Below are 21,310 nucleotides of genomic sequence, written 5' to 3'. Positions count from 1 at the left end.
CATGACAGAAACATGTTCAAGGACTATATACCAACTGATACTGCTGAAATGCTAAAATTAAGCCTTTACTAATGTTTTGTTCAAATGTCCATTGACAATGTTTTTGACATTTCAGCACTTTTCCATTAATTAATGGGATACACCTTTAAATATCTTTAAAATGAACATGTGGTGGCCACAAAAGATTAACCTCATGCACATTTATTTATTAAGTAATTGGTTAAGTGCATCTCTGAACAAACACAATAAACACAATAATGTTTATTGTGTTTATACAATAAACATTGTTGTTTATTGTATAAATACAATTGTTTATTGTATTTTATTGTTTATACTTGCAATTGTATAAACTCTACAAAATTAATTTGTTAATTAACAAATTAACGATTTGTTAATTCTATACAAATTGTTAATTCGATTTGTATCGAATAAATGATTCGATACAAACCGAATCGTTAATTCGATTTGTAGGCAATCGAATTAACGTGATTGCCTACAAATCGCGTTAATTTGATTTGGAGGCAGACAAAACATTTAATTCTTCATCAGTTCTCACCTTTCGTTGGTGATTTCATTACCATTTCTTGCTTCTTTCACAAGTTTTTTCACAAGTGTTTTTTTTTTTTTTTTTTGCCAGAGTTTGGTTTTCTTTAACTTCTGTTACAAATTCAGCATTTATTTATTTATTTTTTACTCAAAACCCCAGAACAACTTAAAGTAACAACGTTGTGTATTCAGTTAGTACATAACTGGCTACAGTGTATGCGTTTTCTCTCCATCGTACATTCCTGAGGGCTTGGATTTGGCTACTGATTGCCTTGAACTCAGTACTGGTTCCTGTCACCACTATGAGGGAGATTAAACATTTGCTTGAACTGCCTCAGCTTCAAGAAAAAAGAAAAAAAAGAAAAAAAACCCACAACTGAACTATCTGGAAGACATCTGTTTGTGCTATTCTGTCAGTTAATATCTTATTAAGAGAGTGTTGGGCCTCAAAAGTGTTCAGTCGTGACTCACATGCTGGATAGCAATATTCCAAAAAGTAAAAAGTCAAACTTCTGATTCTTACAAAAAATGGTGGGAAACTGAGAAAAGGATATTTAGAATTTTATTTTCTTCTAGAGAAATTTCAGATAGATCCATTATAAAAAAATATTTAAGCCACCCAGAAATTACATCTCTTGCAACAAAACTATAATTACTTAAGAGCCACTTCTCAGTCGGGTGTCAAACATTGTGTTATTGCCACCACATCATAATATATCTCAAAAATAGATCTTGTTAGAAACATTTTAAAATATTCATCAACAAGGTACCTGAGGAAATCCATGTCCCATTTTGATTTATGGACAACAGAGCAGTTTTATCTAAAGGTAAACAGTTGATAGAGGATCAGTGCTAAATGATGGCTGTTGGTAGCCTGTAGATCTGGCTGCTACTCATTTCACAGTGTTGCTTGCTTTCTTCGATGAACTGCTTCTGGCGTTGGAGTGCAAACCAGGTTTTTATCTTCAACTTATAAGCTTAAATAAATTTCTTTTAAAATTTGACAACAAATGTCTTGTGATATCTTTAAAACCTTTTAGAAAATATCATTTACAAATTATCAAAGATTTCAGATTAAAAAAAACAACAAAAAAACTGCATCTCTGTTTTGACAGAAACTTACTCCTGCTAATGTTACTTTGTGCAAAATGGATCAAAAAAAGCTTTTGGAGAAACTACAACAGCAGTAAAAGTACACTTGCAATAAAGCATGCCCCGTCACACAAACACAAAAACTGATTTTGTCTTCTACAAGTTGATATGCACAGAGGTGAACTTAATTGGAGGAACGCACTAGCCTCTCTTTGAGAGGCTGAGGAGGCCTGAAGTTGTTTTCCATGCGCATCCTCTGACTATCCTCTTCACCACTGAACTGGAGCAGTCGGAACATCCCCAGCTGTACATTTAGACACAAAGACATGTAGTTTTAATCATTAAATTCAGTGCAACATATTTAGGCTTCTACAGTAACACAAATTGAATTGTAGGGCTAAAAATCTGTATAAAATAACATAAACCAATTTATACTAGCCACATATCCAGTTGGACAGAGGCATACAATAATTAAAAGCGATTAAAATAATAAAAGAGCTAATCTAATACTTCATCCATTAGGTGAGTGCAGTTTGTGTGGTGCCATATTAAGGTGCAGTTTCAAGCAGTAAGAATTCCAGAAAAATGTGTGCAGAAAGAGAAACCCTGATTATTTTAACATTTTTTAAAAAAAAGGAAGATGTGGGTAAACTGGCATCAGCTGCTGGTCAGTTGTATCGTATTGCTGAAAGTGTCTACATTCATACACATGTACCCGTCTTATTCACTGCATTATGGTGCAAGTCTTAAAACTGAAATTGTCTCATTTTCAGCTGTCATACTGTGTAGATCCAGAGAAAGGGGTGAAATGAGAGCCGCCAACCTTCAAATTAACCAACAAGATTACACAAAAACTTTAAAAAAAGAAAAATGATTCAAAATGGTTTCTAGAACATTTCTTCTTATAATTTTATGTAGCTCATGGCTGCTTCCCTCCTCCCTACAACAAAACATTTCCTTACTGGACTCGCATCTTGCTGTGCATGAGTACCACCACGTGAATGAACATATTACTACTATCGATTTCACGGTATGATATTTTAGTTTAATGTTTAACAACAAAAAGCGTTATTGACAAATCTACATACATCTCAAAATTATTTTTTGTAATAATGAAAGAAAGGTTCATCTTGGCCACTTTCCACAGTTGCACCATTTCTACTGGATGACATGACATGGATTAAAACGACAAAGGTCTTTTGAATTTAAGAGTTTCGAGTTAAACTGTTGGGAATGTCCTCACTTGCTTTTCCGAGACTACGATCGGCTCTTTCAGGACAATCCAGATGACGCTCTCGTGTAAGGGAGGCGTGGTCAGTGACCCCAGGTAAGTCCAGTAGTGGAGGTTGCTGGGTAGGAGGCACTTGGGATTGAAACCTTTGAAATCTGTGGAGCTGCCCTGTAGGAAAAGTAAATAACATAAACACCAACAACAGCTTTTACAATGCACTTATAAATGGGAGAGAAAATGTAATACATGTAAACAGTAAAATACAAGACTCACCTTAAATTTCACCATGTACAGAGCATCTGTTATCATGTGAAGCCATCTGTGGTCGTCACCTAGCTAACAGAACAGACTGGTTCTTAAAACTGATATTTATGTTTTTAAGAGAAATGTTTACAATCGTTTTCCTTCATTTGTTGGTGGGCTAAAAAACAAGTTGCATGCATTAATTTTGCTAGGTTTGATTAAAATACATCATTTTGCTAGGGCTTTTATTTCCATTCACACTGGATGAGATGAGTGTTGGATCTCCAAGTCTTCTGCAACATATTGCAAAGACTGTCCATGGGATCAAATGCCACAGTTAAAGTAAAAGTGACGACTCAGACTTTACAAATCGGGTCAAAGGAATTGCTCATGACATTAAAATGTTGAAACAAAAGTTAAACCAGACTGCAGACTATTATATTTGAACCTTTCTGAAAACAGATATATCTTTTCACGGATAGAGTATGAGAAGGCTGCTTAAAGAATAAGTCATGCACAGCGATAGATATGGGTAAAAAAAAAAATTGATAAAGCTTTAAAGCAGTTTTATGATTTGCTGTTTTAACTGATAGTATCTGCTTAGCCAGATACAACTGATTATCATTTCCTACCAGACAAACCCCATCACTCACTGAGCTGCAAAAGCTATTACACTAGCTTTGTCAGATATTTCAATAATCTAAATTGAAGTACAACTTTTCTTAATAGTGTGGGGGGGAGGGGGCAATCTAAATCCAATACACAAATTTATTTAATTTAGAACACTCGCATCTTACAAACTTCAAAAATATGATAGGATGAAACTACAATTGGACATGCATTAAATGTTGTACCTCTAAAAAGATCCCAAGAACAGCAAGGCCATCAGGAGCCGTTGCTGCTTCCTCAAATGTCTTGTACTTGGCAGCATTCCAGTGAACTAAATGCAACTAAAGAAAGAAATAAGCTGAAAAACTAAATTCGGAACAAATATCTGCTTTCTCTGCTGGGATGACATGTCCCTAGCAGTCATACATCAACAGGATTTCATGAAAATAAACTAAAATTAAAAAAAAACCTGTCTTCATTCTTCAATTAACCGTACAAGTTAACAGATGTTACCCTACTGGGTCCATTTAGTTACCAGTAACCTAAGAACTGAAGTATTTAAATCCAAACACAGACCTCCGATGCATAGCCGACTCCTGCTACAGTGTGCTCAGATCCTTCACATCCCTTTTCACCCCAATGGAAGTGAAACTGCTTGAGTCTATAAGGGTTGTCAAGAGGGCCTCCTTGAATCACTGTAGGCAGAATGAGGAAAGTGAGAAAAATTATTTGGAAGTCACACATGGCATCAACTGTACCTTCACACTCTTTCAGGAAGTGTTATAGAAATGCCTTCCTGGCACAGAGTGCCATGTAAAAGGCATCAAACACAGTCTGGCACCTTCCTTCAGAGATACAACAAGACGAGTCATGCAAGTAACATGCAATGACCCACATTTTTTACTTTATTTTTCTGCAGTTTTCAGTTTACATGAACAATGTCATAATAAACATCATTGAAGATGATGCCGATTAAGTCCCAGTATATCGTCTTTCCATACCTTTGTGTTGCTGACCTGTATTTTCTCTAGGTACTCCGTCCTCCCACAGCTTCAATTTGGGAATAGCACGTCTATACAAGTTAGCTTCTTTGTCTTCCTCAACAATCTAAAGTCATTAATGCAGCTTAGGTGTGTCTGTCTGGTTCCCTTTCCTTATTTACTTACAAGCCACGTTTAGCTTTTATTTACTTAATAAAAGCCACTTTTATTAAGTAAATAATAAAAGTGGCTGCATGTAGGACTTTCCCCCCCATGTCATGTTGCTGCTGAGCTCCAGCAGCAACCTGATTAGCAGAGTACAAGGCTCGCTGGGAAATGGATTTTCAGCCCAACTGGTGCCAACTTGGGCACCAGTTGGGCAGCATGTGTGCTGCAGCTTTGTGGTGCTGTGATGGAGGATTTGTTGTTTGCTAGAAACCCTGGTTTTTCTTGTTACTCTCCCTTTTCTTTTCTTTTAGGTTCTCATTTTTGCCTTTAAGATTTCTTCAGATTTCTCTTAAAGAATAAAACTTTAACTTTACCCTCCTGGTTTTGTCTCTTCATTTGTTCCCCTGGTTTATCTATTGTTACAGCCACCCTCCAATACTCCTAGACTGCCTTGGGGATGTAACACCACTGTTAAAACTTATGACAAATATCTATCTTTCTCTTGATGACAAAAGTTACAAAGCAGAGTGCACAATGGGATCTTTCCCAAGTCACTAAAGAAAACCATTTTTTTCTGGGCATATTAAAACAATTAATTTGGCAATCACAATTGTTGGGATTACGTTTAAAATTTCCAATACGAATTCATTCACATCTGCAGAAGTTTTAAAGTTTTTCCACACTTTGCCAGTTGACAAAACACATCTGAAAATAAAATTACTCTTCTGGTAAATATTTTTATTTTACATTTTGACCATGTATGGTAAAATGTAGACAACTCTTCCGTTAACTCAAATTTCGTTCACTATTCCCCATGTTCAGTGCCATCTTTATGTTCACCATCTTTGCTTGGGCACCTCAGTCACAAAGATCTATATCTGACCTAAACAACAAGAGAACCATTAAAAATATTACCAACTGAGAAGAGTTTGAAATCATGGCAGCTGAAATATTAGTATCCACAAAATATTACACTGTGGCAGTCCTTTGCAAACATTATCTCCCACATTTACAATTGTGATTTGTTACACTGTTCAGAACTACTGCAGATTGATATTCTTAAAGCAAATAAGCCATGTTTTTGCACAAACACAAAGGCATCTTTGCATTGGAACATAATTCCTTGACGCTAAAAGCCGGCTCGATCCCTTTGGGTGCACTTAATCCAAAAGCTCATTGTGTTGTTGAATTCTGAACTTCAGAGACCACAATCAGGAAGGACTGTTAATAAAGTCAGGCTCCATCACAATCAGCCTATTCTTGTTTACCTCGTTTGAACGTAAATGAGTTTCCTCACACAAATTTTTAAAATTTGTTTATGATTTGACTATGACAGATTCCATAGGCAACACAGAGAAACAAATTACAAAGTATACACATAAAACAACTTGCACTTTGGCACATGAAAACTAATAACCGTCTTTAAATGTAAGGAAAGCTAAAGTAGTTATTACTTAATTTATTAGCATTACTACCTAGAGTTTTGAGAACTTTCTACTTAGCACCGATGAAAACATTGTGACTGTTCTGGTTAGTTTCCCAAAGACAAAAACTTTCCGTGTTTTGAGTGTAAAAATCAACAACAAGCCAAACAATCTAAATCAGGTTAAAAATGTATAATAGAACCTGAAAAAATAAAAGGATAATCATAAAGCTCATGTAAGGAAGGCAAGGTCTGGTTAAGGTAAATGTAAAAAGGCAGGTACCTCAAAATGCTCTTCCAGCATGTGAAAAATGAAAAAAAAAGTTTTGATAATTGTTCATACATGAAACTAAACAAGAAAAAAAACAAGACCGAGTTTTTTTGTATGAATTTACCCATTATAGTTTTTACTTGTCATCTGTAATTATTTTTTACCCATACGAATTTAAGATCTTGATAAATGTACTCAATTGGCACCAATTTTATGTGTTTTGCAAGTGGTTATGTGTGCTATAGTTGCACCCAATTCTGAAATGCCATTTTTGCAATTTGTCTGAATTATTTTTCATTCCCCAGATAGATAATTTCCCACAATCACACTTCACATCCCTAAGCAACTTGCAAGCAATTTGAAGAGTTGGGGAAACATAGGAGAAGACTCAGTACATCTTGTGTTCCCTTGCCGGTCATTTCTTTAATCTGTTATTTACATACATTTGCTTGCCTTGTGGAAATTCTGTGTAGAACTGCCCACGCTTCTGTACTTATCATTCATGATGATTGCAGGGTGTCCGTCACGCATGCACCCAGTCATAAAAACAAGCATTGTCATAATAACCACTGAGATCTCCAAGAGGTTATTATATCTTTTCTCCAGCAGACAGATCTTCATAAAGTGTTAGCTGCACTTTCCTGCCTCATAATCAGAGGTTCATTTTCAGGCTTTTATTATGGTCAGTAATACACCTGGTTTGCACTTTCCAAAACTTGTTGTCCTTTGCTTTCAGCACAGATTTTTACAGCATGTTTGCATCAGCAGATAAGAGAGTTACATTATCTCTGAACTATGACCACCTTTAAAAGCTGCAAGGGGATCTTTAAACATTGACCCTGCAAAGCAATACGACAATTTCTGGGGCAAAAAATTCTCACAAAACCTGTAGGGGAAAATAAGAATGTCAACAAACAGATTATTCTCACCTGAGCGGTCATCAGAGTCATTAAACTCCACAACTACAGAGTGTCCATTGTTAGCGATGTTAAGAGATGTACACCGGTCATACTTCAGGAAAATAGGACCCAGGCTGCTGTCACGTCTAGCCTCATCAGGAATGATGTCAATGGGAGACTGGCGGTTTCCTTTGGCAACTGGGTACTCTGTGTGCCATGCTGAAGGACCTTTAAATTACAGGTGGGTGAAGGGAAGGGAAATAAAACACATATTTTTTACAACAGCTTCAATTCATTTAAGCCATAAAATGAAATCAACTCCCTGCACATTCCAAGATAAAAAATAAAATGGTCTTTATTTTGTCCTATTGAGAAAATAAAAACCATACCACAAAATCTACCCTAGAAATTTTCCAATTCAACATCAGAATTATGTGCAAAACAAATGAGTAAAGACTAACTCATTCTTAAAAACTGTCAGAAAGCATTATTTATTAGTCGTTTCCCCTCTCAGAAGTCCAGGGGAAACTCAAAAGCAGATTCTCAAGTTAAAGTGACAGCGGTCGCCCTGTAAAGCACCGGGTTAATCCCGGTTTAACAGCCGTCTTTGCAGGTATCCTTCCGGAGAAGCAGAGCAGGACACGTTTGTGCAGCTAAGAAACTATTTATCAAGCTGAAATTATTAAACATGTTATAGAGAGTCTGATTAAGAACTTTTATTTACCGTCCTCTTTTCCGTATCCCCAGTGGTGTCCTGTCATTGTCCTTATTTACGGCTTAACTCACACTTAATGACGGTCACAGAGATCAGCTGGTGCAGCTTTTGATTAAGTTTATTAAGAGGGACGGACAATTACTCCCGGTGAGACACGCCCCCTCGTGCCCACAAAAACAATTCAATCAGTAATTTATCCATTTATGGACAAACGTAGAGGTTATATTTCAAGAAAGCGTGACATTTTTTTTCATAAATGTATCACGATTATTGTGGGAAAATGTAATGAACCCTGAAATAATAGGCTACTTCTTTCTTTTTGTGTACTTTCAGTTATTTGATAGGGAAAGTAGAAAACAAATAAGATGAAAAACAGCTTTTCTGGGTTACAGGATTTCTTCCTGGAAGAGCTTTAGGCTAAAAGGACAAAAGTAAATAAAAACAAATCAATTTTAGAAGTATAAAAGTTAGATTTTAAGTTAAACATGAATAAAGGTTTGCTGCTAAGTTTAAATTTGCTGCAATGAATAACTTTAAAAATGAAAACTTTGGGGTTGTTTTTGCTCGTTATGTTCTATAAATGTTGACACTACTATGATGTGCTCACATACACAATATATGGGCACCAATTACTTGTAGGAAAGTTCGAATTGTTCAACAAATCCTGGGCTCATGGAGGGACCCTTTACAAAAGTTGTCATCAGATGTATGAGGTAAATATTTCAACCTTTTGAAAATGATACATCAAACCAATTTTCTATCAATGCATTTGGGCCATCTATTTAAAATCTGACCCGATATCAATGCCTATTATTAAGATGTTACTTTTTGTCAAGTTAAAATGTTGGACCACTTTCATTTGTCAATTTCCCTATTTTAAATATTCTCACGTTGAATTAAAATATATTTTCGAATAAAATGCAAAAAATTTTAATTGAAAAGAAAAGACAGTTGTCAAACTGAAAAAAAATCTACAGTAATTACATCAAAACTTTAAACGCATGTGTACCAGTTGGTATTTCATTCGAAATGTAGGAGGGAAAGAAAGAAGTTAAAATATAATCAGAATCGAGTAGGAAGTTGGACAAATTGGCCACCTAATTGTTAAAAAAAAACTAAGCTTTAAAACTTCCCTGGATCCACCAAAAAATCGCGCAAAATTTTATAAAACATATTTTATATACTTTTGTGCAATATTTATTTTGTCTATGGTTTGATGCTTTCCACAATATGTGCTCGTCTTTTAACCTTCACTCAACCCGAGTTAAAATAAAATACATTCCAAACATAAAAATTTAAATTGTTAATTATTTTTAAAACGTGTTTCTCATATATCTGTTCCGGCATTTCTTTTGTCGAAAGTGCGCAAGCGGATCATCGCTCCGTCACATTCGTGTCGAATCTGACGTCGCGGAAGTAAAACTAGAACCATCAACGTAAGTCATTTTAAAACTAGCATGGCAGCCACCAAAGGCTCCAAAGAACAAAAATACGACAGACAGCTGCGGTAAGTTTTTTAAGCTTCTTGGTATTCACTAAGACACAGGGCTATGTGTAGTTACATGTCATGGCTAGTTATTCTCGGAGGTATCAGAACACGTCGTTAGACAAGTTGAGGTTCCGTGTTAGCATTAGCTTGCTTTGCTTTATTTTCTATCAGCATCGTTGGCTTTGAGATTAATGGGATAAATGTCGATTTTAACCTTGGTATCAATCAGATGAAACAGCGTTTCTTCTACCATTTGTTTCCGCTGTCCAACCTCTAAATACTGATGTGATGGTTTAAAATAAATATGAATAGAATAAGAGATGATATCACAGTTGTTTTTGCAAGGTGTATCGGCTGGACATGATTGGTGCCACACAGTAAAATGAAATCACATGTCCTTGTGTTTTCCACCATCAGTCTGTGGGGTGACCATGGACAGGAAGCTCTGGAGAACGCCCATGTATGTCTCATCAATGCCACAGCCACTGGAACAGAGATCCTGAAGAATTTGGTGCTTCCAGGTAAGCAGATTGTGTTTATGCTGGGTGCTGCTAATGGAGACAAAAACAGTTGTCTGATTGGGTGAAATTATATGTTTGACAGGGATTGGAGCTTTCACCATTGTAGATGGACATACAGTTGCTGGGGAAGATGTAGGAAATAAGTAAGAGTTTATTATTATTAACAGCTGAGCTGAAATGTCTAATTATAGATACAGTTTAAATAACTATCTTTATTTTGTCTTGCAGCTTTTTCCTTAGCAGCAACAGCATTGGAAAGGTTGGCATACATGGAATTTTTCCCGATTTAAGTTGTTGTTGTCACAGTTTCTACAAATTGTCTGTGTATCTCTGCACGTATTCATGCTTATGCGTCAGGTCGTAATGTTATGGTTAATGGGGAAAAATTAAGTGAAGTTTGACGCTGAGTGGTGTTTTGGTGTTGCAGAATAGAGCACAAGCTGCCACCGAGCTACTACAAGAATTGAACAGCGACGTGTCGGGAAACTTTGTCGAGGAGGTTTGAATTCCTTTCATTTTGACAACTTCCAAAAACTCAAAATGTGAAATTTGGAAAAGCACAATTTATTTAGATTGTTGATGTTGCAAAACTGCAGATATGTTTTGGAAGAATATTCTTATATGGATGAAAGAGCAGGATTATTGTAAAAGATATAAAAATATGCTGTGTATATATAGTAATATATTACTTTTGCTTGGGTTTTCTGTCCCTACAGAGCCCAGACAAGCTTCTGGACAATGATCCAGAGTTTTTTCACAGATTTACAATAGTCATTGGAGTCCAGTTGCCAGAAAGGTACAATATGTTATCCAGCTAGTTTGGCAAAAGAGCCTGAGTGGCATGGTATGTTTTTTTGTTGTTTTTTTTTTTCCTGTCTGCCAACTGTCTCTCTTTCTCTCTTTTTCTAACCCGTCAACAGCACATGTTTAAGGCTCGGCTCAGTTCTGTGGAGTGCCTCTGTACCTTATCTAGTTTGTAAAACTTATGGCCTGATAGGCTACATGAGGCTAGTAGTACAGGAGCACACAGGTAAGAGACCGGGTTCGTTATCTTGGAACGTTTTGTTATTTCACCATAACAATCAATAAGATTATTTTGATTAATGATGCTACATTAACATCCTACTCCTGCACATATACATGATCGTGTGTTGTTAATTTGCTTCTGTATTTATAAACTATTACTTTGCTGACTCTCTTTTTAGTCATTGAATCTCATCCAGACAACGCATTGGAGGATCTCAGATTAGATCAACCTTTTGACGAGTTTAAGAACCACATAAACTCCTATGACCTCACAAGCATGGAAAAGAAGGTGTTGATTTGAAGTTAGCTTTCACATTAAGAGCCCTCTAAGTTATTTTTGTTCTTTTTATAACTATCAATTGCCCCTTTCCTCTCTGTTTTATTTGTAGGATCACAGTCACACCCCATGGATTATCATTGTAGCTAAATATCTGGATAGATGGCTCAGTGAGGTGTGGAACTTAGTTCTGGTATCTTCTCCTGGAGGCTCAGTCTTTATTTTGAAAGTGTTTTGCTTTCTGTCTGATATGCTTGTGGTGCTTGTGGTTGCAGCATGATGGTCAGCCACCAAAAAATTACAAGGAGAAGGAATCCTTCAGACAAATGATTCGGGAAGGTATCTGTGGACCCCTGGATTGTTTTTGTTGTCTCTTAATCAACTGTCTGAGATTTATACTTGTTTAATAAGATTTATTCTTTATTTATTTGTGTTTATCTTTTAGGGATCTTGAAGAATCTGAACGGTGATCCAGAAGATGAAGAAAACTTCGATGAAGCTATTAAAAATGTCAACACTGCGTTAAATCCAACAAAGGTGTCAGATCCTGTCTTCTATTTAGTAGATCCAGTCGGCAATTGGATCTACTTTATTCCAAAATATCTCTGGTTTCTGCAGATTCCAAGTGCTGTTGAAGATCTCTTCAGTAGTGGACAATGCAACAACATCACAGCACAGGTTTGGTTTTTTGTTGTTGTTTGTTTATTTGTATCTCTGTAAATGAAAGAGTTGTTAAAGGGCACAACAAATATTTGTTTACATCACAACTGATCTGCATTTGAAATAGTTTCTTCCTGTTTGTTTAGTCTCCATCCTTCTGGATGTTGCTGCGAGCTGTGAAGGAATTTGTTCACAGTGAAGGCAGTGGAAACCTTCCTGTACGAGGCACCATCCCAGACATGATAGCAGATTCTCAGAAGTTTATCAGTCTCCAAAACGTGTAAGTTGTGGAACATTTGGACTCCGGCTGCGAGAAAGGACTCGCTGATCATGATTCAAGTTCTGCCAAGTGGCTAAACTTTTATTTATTTTATTTTGTTTATTTCATCTCAGTTACAGGGAAAAGGCCCTGCAGGATGCAGCAGCTGTTGCTAAGCATGTTGAAAGTCTACTACAGTCTGTTGGAAAGGTCAGTCATAAATCCAAACTGTGCAGGATTATTGTGTTTAACTTTAAGGATTAAAACAAGTGAACATGCATTAGCATGTCTGTGAAGGTTTCAATAATCTTTTATTCTGTTCCTTTTATCAAATGCTAACTATTGGTACATCAGAAATGTTGTGTAGGAGCATGTTTTCTGCAAGTACTTAACTAAACAGTTATCTTCATGTGTCAAACACACGTGTAAGCCTTATATATTAATCCAAACCAACTTAATCACAATTTCAATTTATGTGGATCATATTTTATTTTAAAATATTTGTTTCATTTGGGACAAAACATTGTTAGCTGCTGTTTTATTTCCTCTTTTTTTTTTAACAGCCAGCAGAAAGCATTTCTGAAAGAGACATCAAGCTGTTCTGTAAGTACTTTGTACTCAGCATTTGAAATGAAGTATATTTTCTCTAACGCAGCCTTCAGCAACTTTAGTAGATCCAATTATTAATAATATTCTTTACAGTTAACAGTCACACTGGGAACCTTTTCCATTTTTATTTTTTATTCTGATCAGTTTCTTTTGCAATTTTCTTGATGTCTTTTTGTCGTGTTAGCTCCTTCAGGATATCTGAAATTATCTGCACTCGATTCAGTCCAGATCAGTGAAAATACTTTAGTTTCCTGCAGGAAAAATAGTTTTCTAACTGGAGGCATTTGTTTTGGTGCATAGGTAAAAATGCAGCCTTCCTGCGTGTTGTGTGCTGCCGGTCTTTGGCTGAAGAATATCACGTGGATTCAGTAAATAAGGATGAAATAAGTAAGTCTGAGAGAAATGTATTGTTTATACAGTTTGTGTTGAAGCTGTTTCTTGAATCTGTTTCTTCACCAGTAAAGTGAAAGTAAATGATTGTAAATATCAAAATCTTTTCTCAGCTTCTTGCATGGACAGTCCAGACAGTGAGATGGTCTTCTACCTCATGCTCCGCGCTGTCGATCGCTTCTATCAGCTGCACTCTCGCTACCCAGGTATGAAACACATTCTGTTTTTTTTTTCTATTTTTGAAATGTTACTACATTTCATCTCCTTTTCCACTTCTATGTTTTGTTTTATTTTTTTTTTCTTATGAAAGGAGTGTATAACTACCAGGTGGAGGAAGACATCAGCAAGTTGAAGCTGTGTGTGAACAGCCTGCTGCAAGAGTACAACCTCAATGTCAACATAAAAGATGACTACATCCATGAGTTGTAAGTGCTAATCACTGCTTGACTGGCTGCTCAAAGTAGCCATCAGAGCCGACACTAATTAGTCATAATTTAACCCCTGCAGTTGTCGATACGGCGCAGCGGAGCCACACACAGTTTCCGCATTCTTAGGAGGTAAATTCTTCCCCGAAGCGTTTACAAATCATTTCCCTATAACCAACTCCTCTGTGATGTCAGCTAATGGATTTTGTCGTTGTGCTGTATAGGATCAGCTGCTCAGGAGGCAATCAAGATCATCAGCCACCAATTTGTGCCCTTCAACAACACTTTCATTTATAACGCCATGTCACAGACCTCTGCAACATATCAGCTCTGAATACAGTCGGTAACTTTGCTAACGGAAACATCAACAGTGGCAGAAAGGATGAACTTATCGTAAAAATGATTTCCATCCTTCTTGTAGGGAAGAAGATCATGAAGATGTTTTTTTTTTTTTTCCAACACCCCTCACCACCACCTTTCTGCCCAGGTTAGATATAAACAAGCCTGATAGCGACACTCCGTTAGGTTTTTTTTACCTTTGTTAATAGATTACTGTCTCTACAGCACTTTGTATGCTTTCATCCCAGCTGTTTGTCATTGTGTTTGGAGAAACGTCTATAAAAACATGTCTTGCTGTAAAAGATTCCAACAGTTCTTGAGTGCGTTTGTCTTCAGTACAAATGTTGTCCACAGCTGGTCTGCTGCTTTTATGCGAGATAAATGACATGTTTTGTCTAAGTTTATTCAATGATTTCAAAATAATCTAGAGAAAAGCTTCAGTCAACCAGCTCTACGGTTGACTGTGGAATCCTTACATAGATTATACAATATGCTTCACAGAGATCAGAATCAAAGGGACAAGACTAAAAATACCAGGAAATGCTGAAGTAAACATAATAGACAACTAGACTGAAATGTCTTAACAGTGGGGAAAAAAAACCTTTAAGTACTGAAAAATGTTCTTCAAAAGACAAATGTAAAACATTAAATTACATCTATGGTAAAATCTAATTGTAAAACTACTACTATTTTAAGCACTAGGTTCAAATATACTACAATAGGATTATAGAACAATAAAGACAAAAAAAATGTTACAGTCTTAGAGATTTTAATAATTGAGGGGGAGGAAGTAGTATGTGTTTTCCAGTAACTGTTGTTTTCATATCAAATAGATTTAAAACAAAATTGATTACTTAAAATTGGTCTCTGTCTCTAGCTCTTAAACTTTATATTGCACTCTTCCTTTAGCATGTTCTAAGCTTGACTCATGGGTAGCTTGATAAACTACAGTTCAGTTCGGTGCAGTTCTGCCAGCTGTTTTGTGAAATAATCTGGTGGCGCTGAGTGGGACAGGAGGGGAGAAATACTCTGCAAAGCGGAAGCTCGGCTGGAGACTGCAGCCCTGAAGTGTAACCTTGTGGAAAAGGCGGCACTTTGTGAGAGTAAGCTGAGCACTTTGTCCGAATGGCTACCATGAGAGATTTAATGACTTCTCATACATGCATGACGGAATACTCCAGGTATGTATTTTAATTATAGAGTAATATAAAACCCAAAAGAGTCAATTTTACATTACGCTCCCCTTTTAATAGCAATCTACTGTTAGTGTTGCTGAGTTATATTGGTATTAACCACAAGGGGGAGCTCTTTTACCACTTTGGGGTCAAAGAGTGGATTCGAAAGTTTAACAATCCTGACCAGAAAACATCAAGTTCTGATGTAATATAGCGACAGAAACTTCATCTGTTGATAATTAACATGTATAATACATAAATTTTGTGAAATGAAGAGGGTTGTGATATTTCATATGGAGAAAAAGAATATCTCCAGAAGTCTATTCAATGGAAATTGAGTTTTTTTTTCTATTACTTTTTTGTCAATATAAATATGGCCTCAGAGGACCTCCTTTCAAATGCCTATCTGCCAGAAATTTCCTAATACCCTCGTCCGCTGTTCTGTCAGACTGTAGGGGATCAAGCTGGAGGCCAGAATGTACTCTGGCAATTTCCTAAATCTAAGATTTTATCCTCTGCCCCCAAAAAAGGACTGTGTCTCTATCCATCTATCTGCTTCCTCTGAGGATTACCACATAGCAGTGCCAGGTTCATCAGCCCAAAACTGAATCTCTTGCTTCTTTTAAAGTTAAAACGTTGCATGTAGTTGTCTTTTATCCAAGGTGTCGCACATTTACGTTTTTTACATCACTTGTTCTAGTTCAGCATTTTTAAAGGCCTTGAGACACAGAAATTGAAGTTTTTATATAATTTCTTCCCTCAAAAATGTAAAGGGTAAGAACTAAAATGTTAGCATCTCAGTTTAATTTCCTTGCCATTTTCATTCAGTCTTGGCTTCAGATGTTGCTCTGTATTTGCTTTGCACCGAGAGTCCTGTGAGGTGTTTGCTCGCTTCCTTGTGACCCAACACCCACACTCTTCTACAGATGGTTGCTGATAAGAGATAACGCTGAAAGAAACAGCCTAAAGGGACCTTTTTCACATGCAACATATCTGGGGCTCTTCTTTTTGATCACTTTTTCCCCCTCTTTCTTTCGAGGTTTTTAATGAAAACAAAGCCAAGCACTATATAAAAGAAAACCATGTTTTTTCCTCCAGGGGAAAGAAATTAGTACAAAATTGTTCATTGTTTCAGTGACTCTAAGTTCATAAGTAATATGCTTTCAGAAGGCACATATACAATTGTTGGAAAATGTATAGATTTTAGATTTTGAATTATTAAATCAACATCCGAATCAACCCATGAATTAATAATAAATCACTTAAAGAGATTCTAAATGAAATATGCTTTACTATGTTAATATTTTAACTCCATGTACAAAAAAGCGGATCCATTACAGTTTTTCAGCAGTTTACAAACCACTTTATATGCAGTTTAGTGGAAAATATATCTAATATATTGCATATTTTTAGTTATTCTGCACATTGAAATTTTTTTATTCTCCTTTTACAGTAACCTGCAAACATTGTTTTAATGTTTATGGAAAGATTGTTAATTTTAGTATAATGCAGGGTTTAAAAAAAAGCATATGACAACATTAAGAAATGCCTTATGGTATTTATTTCTTCTCTTTTCAGATGGTTCATGGCTTCTTAGCATTTGCTTCTCATTAGCCACTGACTACTAAGGAAGTCTAAAGTTTCCTGTGATTATGTACGGCCCCATTGAGGATTTTCTTTTGTTGCATATTTCTATATGTGCTTTCCTGTACATATAACTATGTTCCAGTTGATCTTTGTACATTTAACCGTGTGGCTATCACATGACTGCAGGAGAGACAACATGGTCTGCATCATGATAACTGAAAATGTAAAAAGTTAAAGAGTGACGGTTCATTATGCATTAGTATGAAGACTAACAATGCTGCTGGACTTTTGGTAAACACTAGCAGAGTCTGAAACCAGGGTGTCAGCAGTAGATCTTTTGGGCCGTGTGGATTTGGATTTCCTACCACAAAGGTACTGAGATCCCATCAGATTTGTATGTGGAGAACTGGTCTGCTTTTAGCCTTTCCCAAGCGCTTTCTCTGTTTCCTATTGTGCTCCCACAGTGAAGCACAATAGGCAGGAGTTTTGCTAAGTATGAGCTTACATTTATCCTTATTTTCACTTTGAAATGTTACACCGCTCTTACTTTAAACCTTGCTATCTACTTGGGGGGGGAAAAAAAATCATGTGGGCTTGGAAATATTCTGTTAGTGACCCAGACATCTGCTTCTGTCTGACTTCTGCACCTCACACCTGAGCTTTTTCCATTTGGATGGACGATTTCTTTGCTCTCCCTTGGATTGAGGCAATAACTAAGACTGCTAGCACTTTCAGTTATTCATATGAAGGTATGACGTTGATATTACATCCTTATTTTGGAGCCTGTTGCTCCCAAAAAGATCAGTGACCAGAGAGAACAAAGCCAACATCGCAGGTTTATCCACAAACAGAGAAAGTTCCAGTGGGAGAATAATTTAAACAGTGTGAGAGTAGAGGTTTGTGGAAGACCAATATAATATTTGAGTGAAATAAGGATTTTTGCACCCAAATGAAAAATGTGTGATTGTAGAATTTAAAAACAACCCCTCCCCCCCGAACCCCAACAAAAGATGGCTGTTGTTTTGTAAAAGATATAATTTGTCTCCAGAAATGTTAAGTTTCTGGAGACAAAGTTTCTGGAACATTTTTTGCATGTGAATAATGGAATGTAGATCTTACCTGGAGATGAGCAGGGTAGCTGACTGCATCATTTGTTTTTAATGTTGCTTTTTGAAGTCAAGCAATGCCTCAAATTCTGGTATTTCTCTATTCATGACGCTCTGAAAAATTTTTTTTGTTTGAAAATGACTAAAGCTGGTGTTCCAGTTCTGACTTTACCTTTAAATTGTTTTGATAACAAACAAAAATATATATATATATCAAAATTAATTCAAGTATGCTTTTATTTTTGTCTAAAAGAAGAAAAGAAATCAATAGGTTTCCATGCTTAGTCACAATTATTATAATTTTAACCTTAGCCAAAAATAATTGTGTCACAATTTTTCTCATAAACAAGCAACCTTTTCTAAAACAAGTGGAGAAATTAGAAATGGCGCCTGGTTTACAGAAGCCCCAGCCGTCACTTAGTGCATGGGATGCTTTATTTTTAGCTGCGTCAGACACCCAAGAATAGATGTTGTAAGAAGAGGAAGGGCATTAAGGACAAAATCAATCAGTAAATCAAATGTATCGCCTGGCTCTTTGTGTACAAGAGCCATAATTTCAGCATCTCTTTTGCTGGAAGCTTCTAGCAATAAAGAGAGAGAAACTGGGTGGAAACAACTGGACGAGCCGGCATAGGTAGACGGAAGAATGTGCACAGTAAAGGTGGCAGATTGATGATGATATTTCCCAAGGACGAGGTTGTATCTCTTCTTGTCATACCCTGTTACTGCAAAGAAGATTGCATTTTACATTATGGAGCAAGAGAGGTCAGAATGACTGAAGGGGAGAAAGAGAGAGAGATCGATATCTTCTCAGTGGGAACCTTTTACCTGGCCAGGATCCAAAGAGGCCCAGTTTAAATTAAAACCAGACTGGATTATAACAGAATAAAGCCGAGTATTCCTTGTGTTTTTACAGGGAGACAGCAGGAGGCCGGCATGTCTAAAACCCCTCAGGGTCTGCCAAGGGCCTCTTCAGTCCTACTAAAAGCATATGGAGCTATTACTGCAGCATAAAGTGGAACACCTGTGCCTTCAAAGGGTATTATGCCTGTGCTTCAAAAATAACAGTTGTTTAGCAATTAAACATTTTTTAAATTCTAGTTTTAAGGTGTAGAACATCCACAACACTGAAGTATGCTTCACTTTAGACAATAAAGTAATTGTACTGCTCAAGGACTGAAACTATGGATTAGGGTATATTGAATAGAATGACCAATAAGCAGGACTATTTCAAATAATTAAGTACTGAAAAAGGATCATGGAGTATGTATTTTCTTTGCATATATTTTATAGTACAATCATGTAATTCTGTTACCTGAAGTTGTTATGAAAATGCTATCATAACTCAAAAGACATATGACTTCATAGCTATCTGACGCCTTGTAATTTGCATCTGTCTCTTTAAGAAGCTTCTACTCTTTCTGACACTCCCCCTTCTGGATATCACGACAGCTTTTCCATGCTGTCCTTTGATGGTGCTTACTACCACTCTTAGGTGTGTTGGACAGAGAAGTAGTTGTTATGAGGAGCTCAGCGACAACTAGTTCCATCAGGTGTTGGCTAATTGCTGCTGCTAGTCTAGAGGAGCTGAGTGGGATAAATGAAACATCTTGAAGAGCATCCTAATGAGGTGAAAGGCACCTTAAGGGGAAAGGAAAGGCAAGCTAAAGACCGATGTTGAATGCCTAAGCACAGGTTCCTAATGGCGACTAACGAGCCTTTCAAAACGAGACCATGACAGTTTTGATTTTGAGGTACTAGGGTAGGATTTTTATAGGTTTGTGCTTCTTCCTATCCCATTTTGAACATAAAACTGAGCTCTAACTAGACTGGAATCAAAATTTCTTATGCATGTTATTATTTATTTTTTGTTTCTTTTACTCTTTTGTTTTCAAATCAATTTCAAAATACACTAAAAAGAAAATGGCTAAATATATTTGCATTACTATGTCAACAGGCTTTCCTTCCTGAAAGTCTTTCTGTTTTCACATTATTGCTCCTTTTTTCAAACAGGTGGGCAAAGTTTTCTATGCATATAGAGTATTTAAAAATTCAATTTCCACTAAAACCAGACGCTGTAAAAAGCAACACAGAAAGGTTAAACATTTCTGAATATAGAACTAAGTGACAGAAACCCTGCCATGCAAAACAAAAAAAAAGAACAATTTAAACTTTTCCCTCCATAGTCACTGTTTTTACCCTGAGTGCAGAACTGCTAGATTTCTTGCTGTTGGGCATCTTAACTGCATCTGAATCTGTAAATTAACCTCTTCATAGAAACAAAACCAAAACATTTCAGTTTCCACTAAGTAAGGAAGAAATGACAGCACAGAATTGAATGAAATTGTGTTTAGATGTTTAGCAACAACAATGTGTCTGAATTGGTCAAATTCCTTTTATTTTGTTAAACATGCCAAGTGAAATAAATTACTGACATGTGTTTTCGCTTGTCTTTCAGTGCAGTTGTTTTATTTGAAGGACACAAAGGATTTGTCATTATTACTTGTAAAATGGTATTTGAAATTAGAAATAAGGGAAATTACAAATATATTAATTGTCTATATAAATATATGGTAAACATATGGAGATTAGATATTTGACATCCTCTGATATTTTGAAGTTGCACTGTGAAGTTTGCAGTTTCACTCAACAGCAGGACAACTCAGTCAGACCAGGAGTGCTTGAAGCTGATCCAACCACTATGTCTTAATATTGGTTTTATTCCTTCCAAATGACTTATTGATGAATTTCTGTAACACACACATGCATGCAACAGCTGCTGTCCCATTTACACCAGTATATGCAGAAGCAAGTAAAGAGCATGGCCTTCTGCTAAAATTAAGAGTTTAAAGTCATTGTAGCAGTACTCTAGTTCCTTTTATTTATCTTGTAACACGCTTAGAAATTAGTCCATCAATTAGTCCATCAAACGTAATGTCAAATAATATTAAACTTTTTAAGTTTGTTTTGATGAAAGGCAATCTTAAAAAGGTACAGCACTGTCAAAAAAACTGTTGCTTCCAGCATATCTGACATCTCAACAAACTTAAGAAAAAACAGAGGAACTTACAGCATGCAGGAAGCCCAAAATACCAGAATGTGCATCAGAAATTCACATTTCTGTAGTCAATGCTTTTAATATGTGTTTGTATATTTAAATGAAACAATATTTTTAACAATCAAAACAAAATAAGTATGTTTGTACACTGACTGACCTACCACAAATGTTGTTACAGACCCTGCCATATGATTATGCACACATACACTGCA

At 36.2% G+C, this 21,310-nt stretch overlaps 2 protein-coding genes across 3 annotated transcripts; one reads left to right on the top strand and one right to left on the bottom strand.

Moving 5' to 3' along the window:
* Window positions 1-977: 977 nt before the first annotated feature.
* Window positions 978-8,291, bottom strand: ca7 (carbonic anhydrase VII). Its single transcript, XM_044101320.1, has 7 exons — window positions 8,187-8,291; window positions 7,493-7,690; window positions 4,298-4,416; window positions 3,967-4,062; window positions 3,143-3,205; window positions 2,882-3,037; window positions 978-1,942 (listed from the first exon to the last, which is right to left on the bottom strand). Exons 1-7 carry the CDS (start codon window positions 8,221-8,223, stop codon window positions 1,823-1,825), a joined length of 789 nt encoding a protein of 262 aa, XP_043957255.1. The 5' UTR covers window positions 8,224-8,291; the 3' UTR covers window positions 978-1,822.
* A 1,215-nt stretch (window positions 8,292-9,506) lies between these two features.
* nae1 (nedd8 activating enzyme E1 subunit 1) lies at window positions 9,507-14,476 on the top strand. Of its 2 annotated transcripts, XM_044101297.1 has the most exons (21): window positions 9,529-9,684; window positions 10,084-10,187; window positions 10,270-10,330; window positions 10,416-10,446; window positions 10,615-10,686; window positions 10,904-10,983; window positions 11,108-11,217; window positions 11,393-11,502; window positions 11,603-11,665; window positions 11,766-11,829; window positions 11,936-12,027; window positions 12,109-12,168; window positions 12,297-12,430; window positions 12,544-12,619; window positions 12,973-13,012; window positions 13,319-13,405; window positions 13,522-13,614; window positions 13,719-13,833; window positions 13,916-13,965; window positions 14,058-14,172; window positions 14,255-14,476. In XM_044101297.1, the coding sequence occupies exons 1-20, from the start codon at window positions 9,635-9,637 to the stop codon at window positions 14,165-14,167; spliced, it is 1,602 nt and encodes a 533-aa protein (XP_043957232.1). In that variant the 5' UTR covers window positions 9,529-9,634; the 3' UTR covers window positions 14,168-14,172; window positions 14,255-14,476. The 2 variants fall into 2 exon arrangements, with proteins under 2 accessions (XP_043957240.1, XP_043957232.1); XM_044101305.1 differs by lacking the exon at window positions 14,255-14,476 and having other exon boundaries at window positions 9,507-9,684; window positions 14,058-14,173.
* Window positions 14,477-21,310: the final 6,834 nt, after the last annotated feature.

Source organism: Gambusia affinis, linkage group LG02, assembly GCF_019740435.1.
Source record: "Gambusia affinis linkage group LG02, SWU_Gaff_1.0, whole genome shotgun sequence".
Classification (NCBI taxonomy): Eukaryota; Metazoa; Chordata; class Actinopteri; order Cyprinodontiformes; family Poeciliidae; genus Gambusia; species Gambusia affinis.
The sequence above is the reverse complement of the archived record's forward strand: the minus strand, read 5'-3'. Positions and strand labels throughout refer to the sequence as shown.